Raw genomic sequence first — 15678 nt, forward strand, 5'->3', positions numbered from 1 at the left:
CTGCTATTAGGAAATCAACCAATAACAAATGCTGGCGGGGCTGTGGGGAAAGAGGAACCCTGCTCCATTGTTGATGGGAGGGCAGACTGGTGCAACCACTGTGGAAATCAATATGGAGATGCCTCAAAGAACTAGGACTGGAAGTCCCATTTGACACAGCTATTCCTCTATTGGGTATCTTCCCAAAAGAATTAAAAGAATCATACCACAGCAATATATGTTCACCCATGTTTATAGCAGCACAGTTTGTAATAGCTAAAAGTTGGATGCAGCTCAATTGCCCAACAACTAGAGACTGGATAAAGAATATATATATATATATATATATATATATATATTCATTTATTTTTGGTACCGGGGATCGAACTCAAGTCCTTGTGCTTGCGCAGTAGCCAGCGAAACCACTGAGCTAAATCCCTGGCCCTTGATATGGTTTTTTAATAAAATGGAATACTACTCAGCCATAAAGAATGAGAAACTGGAGACATTTGTAGCTAAGTGGATGCACACTGAGGCCATACTCTTAAGTGAAATAAATAGGACACACATGTATAAATACTGAATAGTTTCTCTGGTGTGAGAAATTAAAATAAGAATCAAGATGTATAATTGATACTGTGAAATAGGAAGAAAATGTCTAAAGAAGTAGGGAAGTGGGAGGAGTAGGACAAAGGAAAGAAGGGAAAAGAAAAAATATGAGAAAAGGAAAAACATGGAAACAAAGTCTTTGTAAATAGGGAAGGGTGGAGGGGATGAAGGGAGGGCAGAGGAATGGGGGAAAAATAAGAACCAAGATATTCATGTAAAAGTACAAGAGCCCAATGATGAATGTAACTGTACTGTATGTCTAAAATATACCAATAAACTAAATGGGAAAAAAAGTGGATATTGCAAATGTTCCCAACAATACTTTAAATCAGGCCTACAGCCCATCATATAGTTACTGCTCTATACTATTCTTCTCACACGATAGTTGCCCCAAATAGGTTTTTTTTTTTTTTTTCAAATTCCTTCTTTGGAAATGTCTTCAAAAGTCAGTATTTTTTAAAATCATATTTGAAAATTTCTCTTAACTCTGAAATCAACCTGGGGTGAACACAATGGAACACATCCCTTAACTTCTCCTCAATCTTGCACAGAATTTCATTCTGAATTCCCAGACAAGAAACGTGGAGAGTGTTTGTAGGCTGTGTTGGAATTTGGGGTTTTCTGCAGAACTGACCCTGAGGGAGGGTGACTACACCAAAGGAGCCAGACCACAGGGAGGCACTATAACTGCAATTTGCACAAGCTGCCAGCAGATGGCAGGCGTTCCTGGCACAGGAGGCTGATCAGCGCCTCCCCAGGTAGCTTCCAGAAAAGCATGGGATGACTGATGGGAAGAAGGATGGGACTAAGAAAAATAGAATGAAGCTGAGGGAATTTTAGGTCTATGAAGCGACTGTCACCTCGCTGACAACATGATTAGTCACTGAACGGTAATTTCATCCACACCAAAAATATTGCTCTGAATATAAACAGATAAATCAGCTTCCCAATCTTAGCCGAGTTTAAAAAGACACTTACTTTTTCACAATTTTGTTGCGTTTGGCTTGGGAGAAGGTTTCAAGTTGAAGGGACTCATGGGTGAGAAATGCCACTGCCAAATGGAAATAATTGTTCCAGAGCTGTTTAAGATGAATTGTGTGGGCAAAAAGAAATGGAAAATAACATTAATAAGAGTCATAACAAAACAGAGCCACATGGTAGAAAGGCACTAACCAGGGACTCATGAAAAGACAAAATAAAATCCGCAGGACTTTTTGTTCTTTCTTTGGTTTCAATTACTCAGTCCTTAAAAGTTTTGGGTCTCAACCTTAAGCTTTTATAAATTTCAAACTTTACATTTTTCTTTTCTCCTGGGATAAAGAAAAACTGCTGCCAAGAAGTGTACCTATTTATAGTAGGTGCTTTGGCAATATGTACTTTAAATACTCTAACCTTTTGCCAAACTTTTGAACTAGTAAATACTTCCAAGACTTTTCCCTTGATAATATAACTGAGGCTAGTTAAAAATATTTGAAACACGGAAAATCATCACAGTACTATTTAATATAACAGAAAATGGAAATTATCAAAATGTTCTTAAGAAGAATTTGGTTAAATAAATCATAGTCTAGCCATGTAAGAGACTGTATTCACCAATTAAAAATACTGTGGAAATATTTAGCACCACTGAAAAAAATCATAGACCATAGAAAAAGAAAGAAAGGAGAATAACAAGTTATCAAAGAATTACACAGCTCAATTCCACATGTGGAATAAGTACATATATAACACACATATACACCTCTCTCTAAATAAGCATGAATGTCAATACAGTATCCTCTATCTAGGACTGCCCAATTTAAAAGTTTTAAAGTTGCCAACAAAGGTACAAGACATAGAAAAGTACATCCTGAACAAAACACACTGTGGAATATTAGTCTACAAGAATAGGGAGCTGATGTGTTTTCACTAGGATGAGAACAGCACCTTGTACATAGAAATACTCTTTAATATCTGTTGGACGAAGGACAGAATGAAGAAGGAGCTAAGGGTAATCTGTTTTGCAGTTACATTGGACTTTCAAATGGTACGCACAGGAACTGCCCTTCAGTAAGTAGAGGAGATATCTATCCATACACGAGCCTATGTGTAGGCACACACGTTTATGAACTTTTATGCACGTATACACAGGATCAACACCAAAATGCTAACAGCCAAGGGTATTAATACAGCAGTCTCCCTGTCTTTGTGTTGTTTTTTTAGGTACCGGTGATCGAACTCAGGACCTGGTGCTTGCCAGGCAGGCGTGGTGCCACTGAGCTAAGTCCCCACCATCCCTTCTATGCTTTCGTTTTCTGAGGTTTCAGTTATCTGCAATCAACTATGGTCTGAAAATGCCAGTCTTCACGCTGATTCCTTCAAGAAAGGCAGACCATATGAATAAAAACTTTAATTGTACTATATTATGATTCTTCTATTATCAGGTTTTTAAAAATTTCTTATTGGGCCAGATTTATAAGTTATAACTTTAATCTGTGGTTTCAGGCATCCCCTGCTGGTCCTGGAACATGCGTGCTGCAGAGAAGGGAGACTGGTGTATCTGTATTTTGATTTTCTTACTTTTTCATTTTTATTTTTTGCAGTACTAAGAATCAAAGCCAGGGCCTTGGACATGCTAGACAAACATTCTCATGGTGAGCTACCCCTCAGTCCTTTTTATTTTATTTTGGAGACAGGGGCTCACTAAGTTGCCCAGGCTGGCCTTGAACTTGCAATCCTCCTGCCTCAGCCTCCCAAATAGCTGGGATTCCAGGTGGGCACCACTGAAACTGGCTCCAGTTTTTTTAATTTTTGCTTATTTTAGTTACATTTTCTGCTACAGGGTCACTTCTTAACACTTCTTTTTACATGCTATTTGAAAGAAAAAGAAAAAAACTTATTTTATTCTGTCTGGAAGATGATGTGACAGGAATGTAGGTACTGGAAATGAGGAAACACAGGAAGACCTTTTTATTTGACAGTGATGAGGTCGGAGGTGACTCTTTCCCAAATGGAGAACTGTTTTGCTCTCACCTAGGAACCCAGGGACCTCTGGGTGGCTCAGACCCTTACCTGCAGCTCAAAGCTTGCCTGGTCCATGAAGGATCTCGTGAGAACCTCAGCAAACTGATTGACTGCACGGAGAAACACCCTGGGGAGGAAAGCACTGGATAAAGAAGGCGACTGTGCCCTTGGAGAGAGGTCCCCAGCTGTGTTAAAAACGAAGCCAAAGGGCTGGGATTTAGCTCAGTGGTTCTGTCGCCTGCCTTACAAGCGCAAGGACCCGAGTTCGATCCCTGGTACAAAAAAAAAAAGAAAAAAAAAAAAAACCACGAAGCCAAGCTGGGTGTGGCAGTCACATCTGGAATCTCAGCACTCTGAGAGGCTGAGGTAGGCAGCTCAAAAGTTCGAGCCCAGCCCGGGCAATGTGGTGACTTAGGGAGCTCCTGTCTAAAATAAAAAATAAAACAGGGCTGGGGATGCAGCTCAGTGTGAAGGCCCTGGGTTCAATCCTTGCTGTAGGTAAAAGCAGAAAACAAAAAGAGGAAGTGAGCAAGCAAACCCGTCTGGACTGGCCAGCAAAGAGCCTACGATCTGTATGGGCAGAGAGCAGTCCACAGAAGGCCCAGGCATTCAGTTCAGTTTCTCAACCGGCCAGAAGAGCCTCCAGGCTGCAGCCCCGCTGAGCTCTGCTGAGGATGGAGCCCAGGCTACAGGTCAGGCTGCTGGAGCCTCAGAGGGGGCGATTCGCTCTCTCCGAGTTCCAGAGTCTGGGGCTTCTGATGTAATTTCTTCTCTAATCAGCACATAGCTGAGAAGGGCTTTTCTAACTGGGTATCTCCGGCTGTGTAAAGTTAACGGTACTGTGTGTAATGATGATTTGCATTGTTCAGCTCATTAAGGAAGCTCTGTGGCTCCTTTTATATCCTATGCATGTTTCCTTTCACTCTGTTTGACAAGCAATTGTGGGCCGGTCTTGCCAAGCTGTGGTTCAGGTGCTGCACTGAGAGGCCCAGGGTGGCTTTCAGAAACTTATGTGGTACTGGGGGAACCGAGGACTTGTAAATTAACCATGACCCAACAGAGAACATGAAAAGGATTTTATGAGACCCTCTCAAAGGTGCATGCAAAGCCAGCAGAGGAGCAGGCGAACAGAAAGGCTTCGCCTCAAGGGCACGGGAAGAAGGCTGCCGGCCAGAGACTGGGGAAGGTGGAGCAAGGGAGCAGAGGCGTGGGGTGGCCCAGACCCCAGCACTCTCAGGTACCAGGAGCTCATTTGCTGGGGACGCAGGTAACACTGCAGGAAATCCAGGGAGGTGAGGCTGAAGAAGAGGGAGGCCCTGAATATCAGGAGCTGCTGTGGGCCCCGAATAGGAGTGAGGAGGACACTAACCAGACAGGAGAGGGCAGACACCCCAGGAGGAGCAACCTCAAAGTGCAGAGGCTCACTGGAGTGGGGGGACCTTATTTTATAGATGATGGCTTTGCACCTCCCAAATGCACATGGCAGACTGCGGCTCTCAGAGGCTACACCTGTGGGCCGGGCCGCGCTGTCCTACCTGCTCTGTGTCATGTTCATGACCATCCAGTCTTTGGCATAGACGTTCTTTCCGATCAGATCCTTAAACATGATGAAAGTCTCCATGAGGAAGTCCTGCAGAGAAGAGAAGAGGGATGGCTGGGGAAAACGACTCCTTTTACAGCCTTCCTTCCAGTGTGTGGACAGAAGGGCTGTAACACGATCTGAGGCAGTCCCAGTCCTCAGTGATGGCCCTTTTCATAAGGTTTCTAGGGACAGGGAAGCATGGGCACGGCTAGCGATCGTAGCATTGGATGTTTACGCTGCATGATGCTATCAGGAAAATGAAGGCAAAACATTATCCACATTTTACAAGTGGTACAACTGAGGCTGATGGGAACTAAAGATGCACGGAAGGGCCACAGAAACCCGGTAGCAGGAGAACTGGGAGAGTGCTGGGGCTTTGGAAACCAAGTTTATAACCTTCTTCCTTCTAGTTCTCATCTGTCATGCTGTCCGAACACAGCTCCTGAATCTCTTAAAATGCTGGGGTTCTAGGCACGCACCACTGCACCTGCCTCTGAAAACCCTTTTATTAGGTAGCTGAACTTCCAACATTTCCCCCTGGGGTCCCTGGAATCCAGTCTGCTTTCTCCCGCACACTTCTGCCTTGCAAAGCTCCTCATGCACCAGTCAGCACGCGGCGCTGGAGAGGCAGGGGTCTATTTCCAGTGACCTTTTTTTGAGATTATGGTCAATTTGTTAACTTCCTGCACTTCGGATGCCCGAGGGCACTGGAATGGAAAATCTGTGCTGCCCCTGATTTATCCTTTTGGTTCAATAGTGAGCCGACTGATCCATCCTTAGCTCTGAAATCAGACATTTTTGCAAGCCTTTATGACTATTCCACTACACATTTTAAGTGCTTCCACCCATTAGTTAAGCACCCTTTACGCTCTTTTGTTCACAGGAACAAGAGCTCATGGTTTGTGAGGCAGGGATGAGATGCCAGTTCTGTCTGACACTGACCCTCCTTGGACTCCGTAACCTGAGCTGACGGCAGCCTGAAGCAGAGCACCCGGGACCTCCTGTTATCCACCACTGCCAACGCTATTAACTATAATTTTATCTTAGATTCTGATAATAATGAAATTATTATCAACAGCTACCTTTAATAGGCATTAGCTACGTGCCAAGCACAAAGCTAGGCATTTTCCAGGTACGGAATCTAATCAATTCTCATTAACCTTTGAGGTAGACACTGCATTACAGATGAGGATTTTCTACCAGGAAGTAGCGGGGTTAGAATCCAAACCTGTGTTCTCATTTGCCCCGCAGTCCAGCTGTGGAGGAGGAAATGTGGCTGCCCTTGGCCTCTGACCCTCTCTTCCCCCTCCCACCTGGCACCCGCAGACACATCCAGCTACGGCCCTGGTCCCCACCCTAGGCTGCCTGCACTTGGGCTCCCCACATGAGCCAACACAGCATCACCGTCTGTTACAACTGTCTGTCCATCTCCTTGGCATCACACAAAAAGGATGGGAGTAAGGAAGTGGCGATATATCCCTGGGTTCAATGGCACATGCTTTCAGTAAAATACGCACAGAAAGAAGAAAATCTAGTGCAGAAAGAAGATTAGGCTATGCATGTATGACAGAAGTCATTTGAGCAAGACCTAGTGGCACGTGGCTTTAGTTTGCTAATCCAGCCCCGTGTCCAGGCCACTGTTCTGCAAGGTCAGATGACTTTCATGGACAGATTAACTCTATTAACAATTCCCTGGAGCTGCAGGGAATAGTAATCATGAGAACAACTTTCCAGCTTAAACAAAAGGGGGCGGGGAGAGAACAGAATAGTTTCAATTGAAGACAGCTTATAACACTGGAAGGGACAGAGGATTCTCTTTTTGCGTCCCTCTCCAAAAGGATGCTATCACCCACATCTTAAGAAGACCGAACACTCCTGCCTTCTAAAATCCTCCCCATGGCACAGGCAACTAGTGCCTTCACAAGAGACATTAGCTCTTCTCAGAGCAAGAAAGATCCCCCAGATGTTTCTAAATAAGGACTTTCTCTAAATGTACGAGACAGGAGTGTGATGTGACCAGGCGCTGCATGTACTGCATTCTTCCTCAACCCCTACCAATCGGGGAAAGTAAGAATCAACTCTCCTTTTCATAACCACTGTGGATGTAGCCACATAGCACTGGAGGTGGGGAGGAAGAGAGATCTGGACTTGAATGCTCAGCTTCAGCTGCTTTTTTTTTTTCTTACTCATTATAAGAAGTGTTCAGCAATGATATATGTGCACCTATGTTTATAGCGGCACAGTTTGTAACAGCTAAAGTTTGGAAACAGCCCAAGTGCCCATCAACTGGAAAATGGATAAAGAAGATGTGGTTTTTTTAATAAAATGGAGTACTACTCAGCCATAAAGAAGGAGAAACTAGAGACATTTATAGCTAAGTGGATGCATACTGAGGCCATCCTCTTAAGTGAAATAAATAGGACACACATGTGTAAATACCGAATAGTTTCTCTGGCATGAGAAACTGAAAGTGTAAATAAGGATTGAAATGATTAAAATGAATAATTGATAATTTGAAATAGGAAAAGGTCCAAAGGTGTAGGGGAGGCAGGAGGGGAAGGGGAAAGGGAAGAAGGGAAAGGAAAAAGTATGAGAAAGAAAAAAAAAATGGAATCAAAGTCTATGTAAATAGGGAAGGGTGGAGGGGGTGAAGGGTGCACAGGTAATGAGGAAAAAATAAGAACTAAGATACATCATGTACAGGTACAAGCACCCAATGATAAATGTAAATGTATTGTATACCTAAAATGTACCAATTAATATATTAAAAAAAAAAAAAAAAGAAGGCTATCGGGACCCAGTGGAGGCAACTCACCATGACATCCTGCCTAGTTTTGAAAGTGCTGATGTAGTGGCTGTAGTGGCTGTCATCCATCTGCCGCAGGACAGTGATCATGCAGGCCACAAAGCTGCCCTGGAAGGAAGACGGAAACAGATCCAAGACTCCTCAGACCACCGACAGAGAAGATCAAGACTTGGACGCCATGTACTCTTGTTTTTCCCACCCAGGGAGCTCTACAGGAGCCCTCTGACTCCATGCGAGTCAGGGAATCTGTGGGCTTAGCTGTACCTCATTAGCAGCCGTGATTTGTGGAATCCTGCAGGTCAAGGGAAATTAACTGGAAGATCTCTAGTAGATCACCACTGAAGATAACGCAGGGCTCTGAGTTTCACAATGAGGCAGAGTTGTGGTACAGAAGTTTATGAAGAAACATCTGAAGTACTTACATCAGTTACAAATCTGAATGTAGAGGAAAGCTAGTGTGAAAACAAGATGTCCAGGTGGAACAGCCCTAATTTGAAAACCTGGAATCTGAAATCTTCCAAGTTAACTTTGAGTTTTGCACCATTAGGACTTGGATTTTTAGATCAGTGATGCTCAACTAGTAAAGTCTGAAGAGTCCCCAGTCCAGAAAACTCCAAACTCTGAAGCATGGTGGTCCCTACCATTTTCAGGAAGGGTTACTCAAGCTGCAGCAATGCTGAGAACAGAAGGGTGGAGAGGGGGAGGGGTGACACCAACTCCCTGCGCACACTTGAACGCCATTTCGCCAACTCTACGACCCTTAGGCCAGTGTCCCCAGCACGTGACCTGCATGGAATTGTGCCCTGGGCTCGACGAAAGCAAACAAGTAACTTGACGATTACCGTGGTTTGTATGGGGAAGGTTACGACAGATCAGTTCCAGCAAACTGAAGTCATAGACTAGTATGTAGCCAGGGGGTGTCTAGAATCCCACCATCTTGCGTTCAGGCGGGAATGAAAACGTCACACATTTAAATAAATCTGACACAGGAGAGGAAAGTTCAGCCACTGTGGGGAGACAGGGATTGTGTTCCTGAACGCAAGAACGATGAAAGATTGCACGTGTGCTCCCCTTTCTGAACAAACATCTGCCTTGCACTTTTTGCTGAAAAAAAATTGTTCCCTATTGTAAGGCAATGTAAGTTACTGTGCTAAAGCTTTGGATATGTACTGCGAATTATCATACAGTTTGTGTTCATACCATTGCCTAACATTGTATGTTTCTCCAGGCTTTTGCCTTCTCTGGGTATTGAATTTAATCTCACTTTTATATTTCTGACTTTTCTTTGCTATTTATTTTTTTCATTTGGCTTTTCACTCATATTCCTTACTTATTTTTCTATAAAGTAAGTGTTTTGTATATAAAGTGTTTTGTATATAAAGTGCCTGTCTCTAGGTGTCTTTGTGTATTTTTGTTTTGTTACGAGACAGTCTCACTGTAGCTCAGGGTGGCCTTGAACTCTTGATCTACCTGCCTCAGCCTCGAGGGCTAGGATTACAGGTGTGCACCACCACTTCAAGCAGTGCCTCTATATATTAAGACTTAGCCACCTGCCATCTATTTATGTATAAGTGTCTTCTGCTTAATGCAACTTGTGGCTATTGGTCACTTGCCCCATATTATAATTTTTACAGTTTAGTGCTTGACATTTAATTTGCATATGTATTTTGTATCTAGCAAAATCTAACTTTGTTTTCTTTTTCAATTCTCTGAAATGCAAGAATCCTTTTTCTTTTTTCTTTTTCTGTGGTATTGGGGATTGTATCCAATGAACTATACCCCTAGACTTCTTAGAATTTTAAGATGGGTCTTACTAAGTTACTAAGCTGCCCAAGCTGGGCTTAAACATGTAATCCTCTTGCCTCAGTCTCCCAGAATGCTGGGATCTCAGGCATGAACCACAATGCCTGGCTAAGAATCCCTTTTCTTCAGGTACATTTTCATTATAATTTTTTTTTTAATGGAAGTTCACTTCCTTTTATTTATTTATTTGGTACCAAGGATCGAACTCAGGTCCTTCCGCTTGGGAGGCAGGCAGCAGAACCACTGAGCTAAATCCCCCAGCCCTCATTACAATTTCTTCCAGCTGCTTTTTTATTTAATTTTTTACACTGAATCTTTCATTCCATTTGACATTTATTTTGAAGGGATAACATAAGCCAAACAAAAGTTTTCCAAAATTTACTAAAGGTAAAGAAATGTTCATTCAAGTCTACTTCTTACTTCCCTTGGTTCTATTCTGTTGATACAGGGACTGCATTGTATGTATCTAATACTGTTTAATTAGTATTTTCCAATCTGACACGTAAGCCCTTCATTATTCTTTCCATTTGGCAATTCACTTATCTGAATCTTGGTTTTTGGCTTTTGGACTGCCGGGTATTGAACCCACAGCTCACACACACTAGGCAAGCACTCTACCAACTGAGCTACATCCCCCATCCTAAGTCTTATTTATTTTTATTCTCAAATTTTTTTGGCTCAGTTGAATGGAATTTTTCTTTACAATGTCTAAATAGATACCAGTGTTATACAGAAAGGGCCCTGCATATGCCCTATTGTAAAATCAGCTAGTTTAAGAAATGGTTCATTAGTTTTATGAAAATTTCAGTTAACTCTCAAGTTTCCTCAAAACGCTGGCCATTTCAGCTACAAAGAACGATAATTATGATCATGATGTTTCCTTTAACAACAGTTATCTTTAGCATCTGTTTATTAAATTGGTTAGATATGATGAGATGTTAAACAAGGGTGTGAGACTGAACATCCCGATTCTCCTTTCTATTAGGGGTCCTTGTGATTTCATGTTAAAACATTTCCACCTCTTATTAACTTGGAATAGATGTTACACTAATCATACACCATTTTGGTGTCCACGGAGAGAATCATGAGGCTTTTTTGCTTTTAGTAAATTAAGATATTTTGTTACTGTACTCTCTAATACTTAACCATTCTTGAATAACCAGGATAAATGATATTCAGCTATTTATATTCTTTTTGGATATTTGTCTTTTTTACTGTGCCCGTGTCTCTTTGTATGTCTTTTCCTCATTCTTTTCTTGACTCGGTGTCCTCCTGCCTCAGCCTCTCAGTGCTAAGATGACAAGTGTGCACTGCCACGCACAACTTACTCATCTTTTTTTCCCTGACCATAAAGGGGCTCGTGGTTCTACTTAGGGAAACGATACAATACAGACTAGAAAACCCACATCAGAACTGAGATCTGCCCGAGAACAGAACCAGCTCCGTGTGGAGTCAGTCGCGAGCCTCTGGTCCCCCAGTGGCAAATGGGACACGAAGTGGCAGTGGCTGCCGGGTACCCTGGAGAGACACTCACGATGTGGGGGCACTGCCGGCTCATCCCGATCACCGTGCGGTTGATCCTCCTCAGCAGCCGCTCCATGATCAGCTGGACGTGCACAGCTGTGGGCCCCTGCGGGAGAAACACAGGACGTGACATCGCTTCCCCTGACTCGGCTTCCCAGGGGCGCCTTGGACAGCGGAGTTCTCTCTGCAGATCCCATTCCCCATTTCCCTATGAAACAACCTCTTCTCCAAAGGGGAAAATGGTACCGTGGACTGATATGTAACTACAATGGAAATCAATTCAGAACAATCACTTAGTCATTTAAAGGCGAGCGTGGGTGGAGAGGAAAGAAATGGGCGCCCCCTAGGAAGCCAGAGAGCTCAGGTTTGCAGTGAGCTCTCTGTAGCCACACAGTTTGGGGGAGGCCCAGGCAGGAGGCACTCGGTCACGATGCAGAGCAGATGCGAGCTGCCAGGCAACAGGCGCATGTGCGGGAGGAGAAAGCAAAAAAGTTTGTAGGGGAAAGATAAAAAAGAAGTCCAAGCCAAGAGGTTTTGTTATGAAGTGAATATCTTTGCTCCTCTCAAATACTTATCTTGAAGCCCTAAGGCCCAATGGAATTAGATGGAGCCTTCCTGAGGCAGTTAAGGTTAGATGAGGTCAGAAGGGTGGGGCCCTGGTCTGATGGCATTAGTGCCCTTTCTAGAAGGGACACCAAACTTGTGGTGTCTCCTTTGGGGCAGTGTAGCCCTGTCATCCCAGCACCCTGAGAGGCTGAGCAAGGAGGTTTGCAAGTTCGAGCCTAGCCTGGGCAACTTAGCAAGATCCTGTCTCAAAAAGCAACAAAGGGCTGGGGATGTGGCTCAGCGTAAGGGCCCTGGTTCAGTGCCCAGCACCACACACACACACACACACACACACACACACACACGCACACGGGGGTGCAGGCTCAAACGCATTGCCATCTGCAGGGAGGAAGAAAGCCTGCATCAGAACTTAACCATGGCCGGATCCTGACCTCATGCTGCAGCCTCCTGAGTAGCAAGATTTAATTTGCGACTTTCAGCCATTATTCAGCTTTGGTGAGCTTTTGTTTTTAGAGCTGCAAAAAGAGGATAATTACTATTTTCTTGCAGGTATTAATTGGCCCAGTGGTCCAAACACTACCCAATAAATGTTCTTCCTTCTTTCCTTTTCTGTTGTTAGATGTTAAACTCATTCAACTCCAATTTATCCACATTCAATTTGAGTCTTTCAGAGCCTTGGTCCATTCTTGCTTCACAACAGATATTTCAAGATTCCTGCTTACAGTTTCCAATAACTAAATCACTGCTATATAGTTTTTGCTTAACATTGTATTTATTATTTTTAAAATATTTAACTGGCAAAATTATACATAATCCATGTGGATGTGATACATGGATATTATGTAATGATTACAACAAGCAAATTAACATGTTCGTCACACCTATGGTGTGCACTACATTTGCAGAACCTGTTCATCTTATAGCAGACTTTGTGTACTTTCACCAAGACTTCTGCCCCACCATAAGGGAACTATTATTTTAGTCTCTGCTTCTATGAGTTTTTTTTGTGTGTGTGACAAGGTCTCACTAAGTCACTAAGTTGCCCGGGCTGGGCTCAAACTTGCAACCCTCCTGCTTCAGCCTCCCAGAGCACTGGATTATAGCTGTGTACCATCACACTGAGCTGAATTTCTTAAGCTTTCACAGATAAGTGATATCACGCAGTATTTGTGTATTGTCATGTGTATTTTTATTATATTATTAATTATATAATTATAATATAAATATTATATGAATTTTAGTAAATATTTTAATTAAAATTTTATTTTTAGTTTGTCTATCCTTCCTTTTTTCCTTTCTTTCTCCCTCTCATTTTTTTATTATTTATTTTCTTGCTTGCCCTTTCTATGAATGAAAGGAATTCATAAAACCCATCTTTCCTGGAGATGCGGTCGGCACGGCCGTTTGCAATCGGTTTTTAGCCCTAACTAGGGACTGGAGTCCCGTGCTGAGCCCTGGGGGACCCTGAACAAAGCTCGGGGTCGCAGGTGTGCACCCAGTGGGGGAGAGGGGCACAGGCATAAATACAGCATGGGGACCCAGCACCAGCTTGGGTCTTCGAGCACAAGATGCTGGTGTCTCTTGCTCCTGGCCAGCAACCCAGCCTATCCAGTGCCAGGGCCTGGGAGTGGTTTAACAAACACAGAGGACTGAATTCCTAACTCGAGGCACAGAAAAATAACAGCAGTAAAGAGATGAAGGAGCAAGTGAGGGGGCAGGCGGGGCGTGGGCCGTGGACGGGACTCCACCAGGATCGCTCCTGCAGGGGCCACCGTGGCGGTACCTTGGAAGTGAGGGGGATTCCAAGGCAAAGCTGTGAGAAGAGGAGGAGGCCAGGAGGATAAAAAAAGAGATGTGGAGACCAAATGTCAGCTAGCAGAGCCTTGAATCACCTGAGAGTGGATAAGGGGAGACAGACTGAGTTGTTTCACACACTGAAAAATACGTATGGTGGAAACAAACAAACAAAACCACCCCATGATCCACACAAAATTACTGCAGTTATTATTTTAACAGAGCTCCAAGATTAATAGTTTTGAATGCCTCTGGTCACTAAAGGGAACATTATTGAAAAGAACACCAGTGAAATCTCCTTGCAGATACCAAAAGTAAGTAAATGAAAATAAAATTTTTAAATCTCCTTGCAGAAGACTTAATTACTCCCAGCCCCCCTTTCTTTTTTGCAATACCAAGAACTGAACCCAAGGCCTTCGCATCGCAGCTTTCTTTTTTATTTTTTAACTTGAGACAAGGTCATTATGTCACTAAGTTCCCCAGGGGGGACTTGAACTTGTGGTCCCCTGCCCAGCACTCTAGGTGGTGTGCACCGCCAAACCTGGCTTGCTCAGGCCCTTTCTGAAGAATCCTGCTACGTGGAAAGAATGCAGGGAGAGACGTCACAAACTCTCAGCTCTGTAGTCACCCAGAACAGTTCCTTCATATTACAGCATAGGAAACTGAGGCACTGAGATGCTCCTAAGGATAAACTGCAGCTGAGGGCTCACACTGGGCCTAGAAACCAAACACCCCAATTCCTATGCTTCAGATTAACTTTAGATCACAGATGTGTGCTTTGTAGGACACCAAAACCCTGGCTAAGCCACAGTCCTTAGTGTAATGCTGCCAAATGTATATGGCTTGGAACTTGACTTTACTATTTTAAATAATTACTGAGCCATTAAGAGTTACTTTAAGAAACAATTGTTTCTATCATGGTTGGTCACTGTAAGGAAAGCCAGTGAAGTCTTCTCACCAGTTGTGTGACCCTTACCCACATTCTTCTGTGCCTGTAATTGTGAAGCCCACCAAATCTGCTTGCTGTACAAAACCTTCCTGCTCAAGGGGCATTCAGCTTTGTGAATGGGAGACCTTGTGAATGGGAAACTCAGTGAATGGGAAACCTTGCACAGACAGGAGACAGACCAGAGAGCACAGGGTCAAAGGCCAGATCCCGAGAATAACAACAGGGCCTTACCTCCCTCATTCCCTTTAGTGCCTTACAAACCCTTACGCTGTATGAGAGCTGCTTTTGGTGCTTCAGAGCCAACCGCTCCTCTCAGGTCTTTGTCATCAATAAAGCCTGTCCTTACTGCAAGTGTTTCTTTCTCCTTTTATTTCTTCCAGTCACATTTATTTATCTGCCGCAAAGTCTTTGGTCAGGGATGAAATCCCCAATCAAACATGTCCTGGAAAATTTACTCCACTTTATAAATACGGTCCTAGGAACACATTTAAAAAAACAACAAAAAAAGGAGGGGGGATGACCTCTAGTGAATAAATATCAAATAAAGAGGATAAACCAGGTGTGGCAGTGCACACTTGTAATCCCAGCACACGGGAGGCTAAGCAGGAGGAAGGCAGCAAGTTCAAGGCCATCCTCAACACACAGTGAATTCAAGGTCAGTCTGAACTGAACAGGGGACCTTGTCAAATAAATAAACAGACAGATAGTATAAATGTGAGCGCACCACAGGTGTGGTGTTTGGTGGAGGGGTGAGGTTGAGGAGTGGCTGGAGACAGCACTGAGGTCCTGCTGTGCCTCTGAGGCTCGGGCTGGGTTGGCAGAAACACAGAGGCACCCAGGCAGGCAATGATGATCGGGAGGGAAGGAGTGGGGCTGGACCGGTGGACCAGCCAGGGGAGCTGAGGGTTTGGCCGCGGGTGGGACAAGGCAGGGAGTGCTCTGCACATCCTTTGGCAGAATCTAAAGACACTGGTATGAGACAGGGTGCAGGCAAAATCAAAGCGCGACTCCTCTTCTGCAGGAGCCCTGTGGCCTGCAGCCATCGTGGGGGCGATCTGGGGT

General features: G+C 43.9%; 1 protein-coding gene across 2 annotated transcripts in view; it reads right to left on the reverse strand.

Moving 5' to 3' along the window:
* The window catches only part of Dock5 (dedicator of cytokinesis 5), a 185591-nt gene that overhangs the window by 40342 nt on the left and 129571 nt on the right, over window positions 1-15678 (reverse strand). For both annotated transcript variants that reach the window (XM_004848358.3, XM_087216792.1), the window contains exons 27-31: window positions 11317-11412; window positions 7989-8087; window positions 5127-5221; window positions 3640-3718; window positions 1567-1667 (exon numbers count right to left, since the gene is read on the reverse strand). In XM_004848358.3, coding sequence (XP_004848415.2) covers window positions 1567-1667; window positions 3640-3718; window positions 5127-5221; window positions 7989-8087; window positions 11317-11412 — 470 coding nt within the window. The remainder of the gene's footprint in view (window positions 1-1566; window positions 1668-3639; window positions 3719-5126; window positions 5222-7988; window positions 8088-11316; window positions 11413-15678) is intronic.

Source organism: Heterocephalus glaber, unplaced genomic scaffold (assembly GCF_053883595.1).
Source record: "Heterocephalus glaber isolate CG9 unplaced genomic scaffold, H.glaber_assembly_v1.0 deba00001460, whole genome shotgun sequence".
NCBI lineage: Eukaryota > Metazoa > Chordata > Mammalia > Rodentia > Bathyergidae > Heterocephalus > Heterocephalus glaber.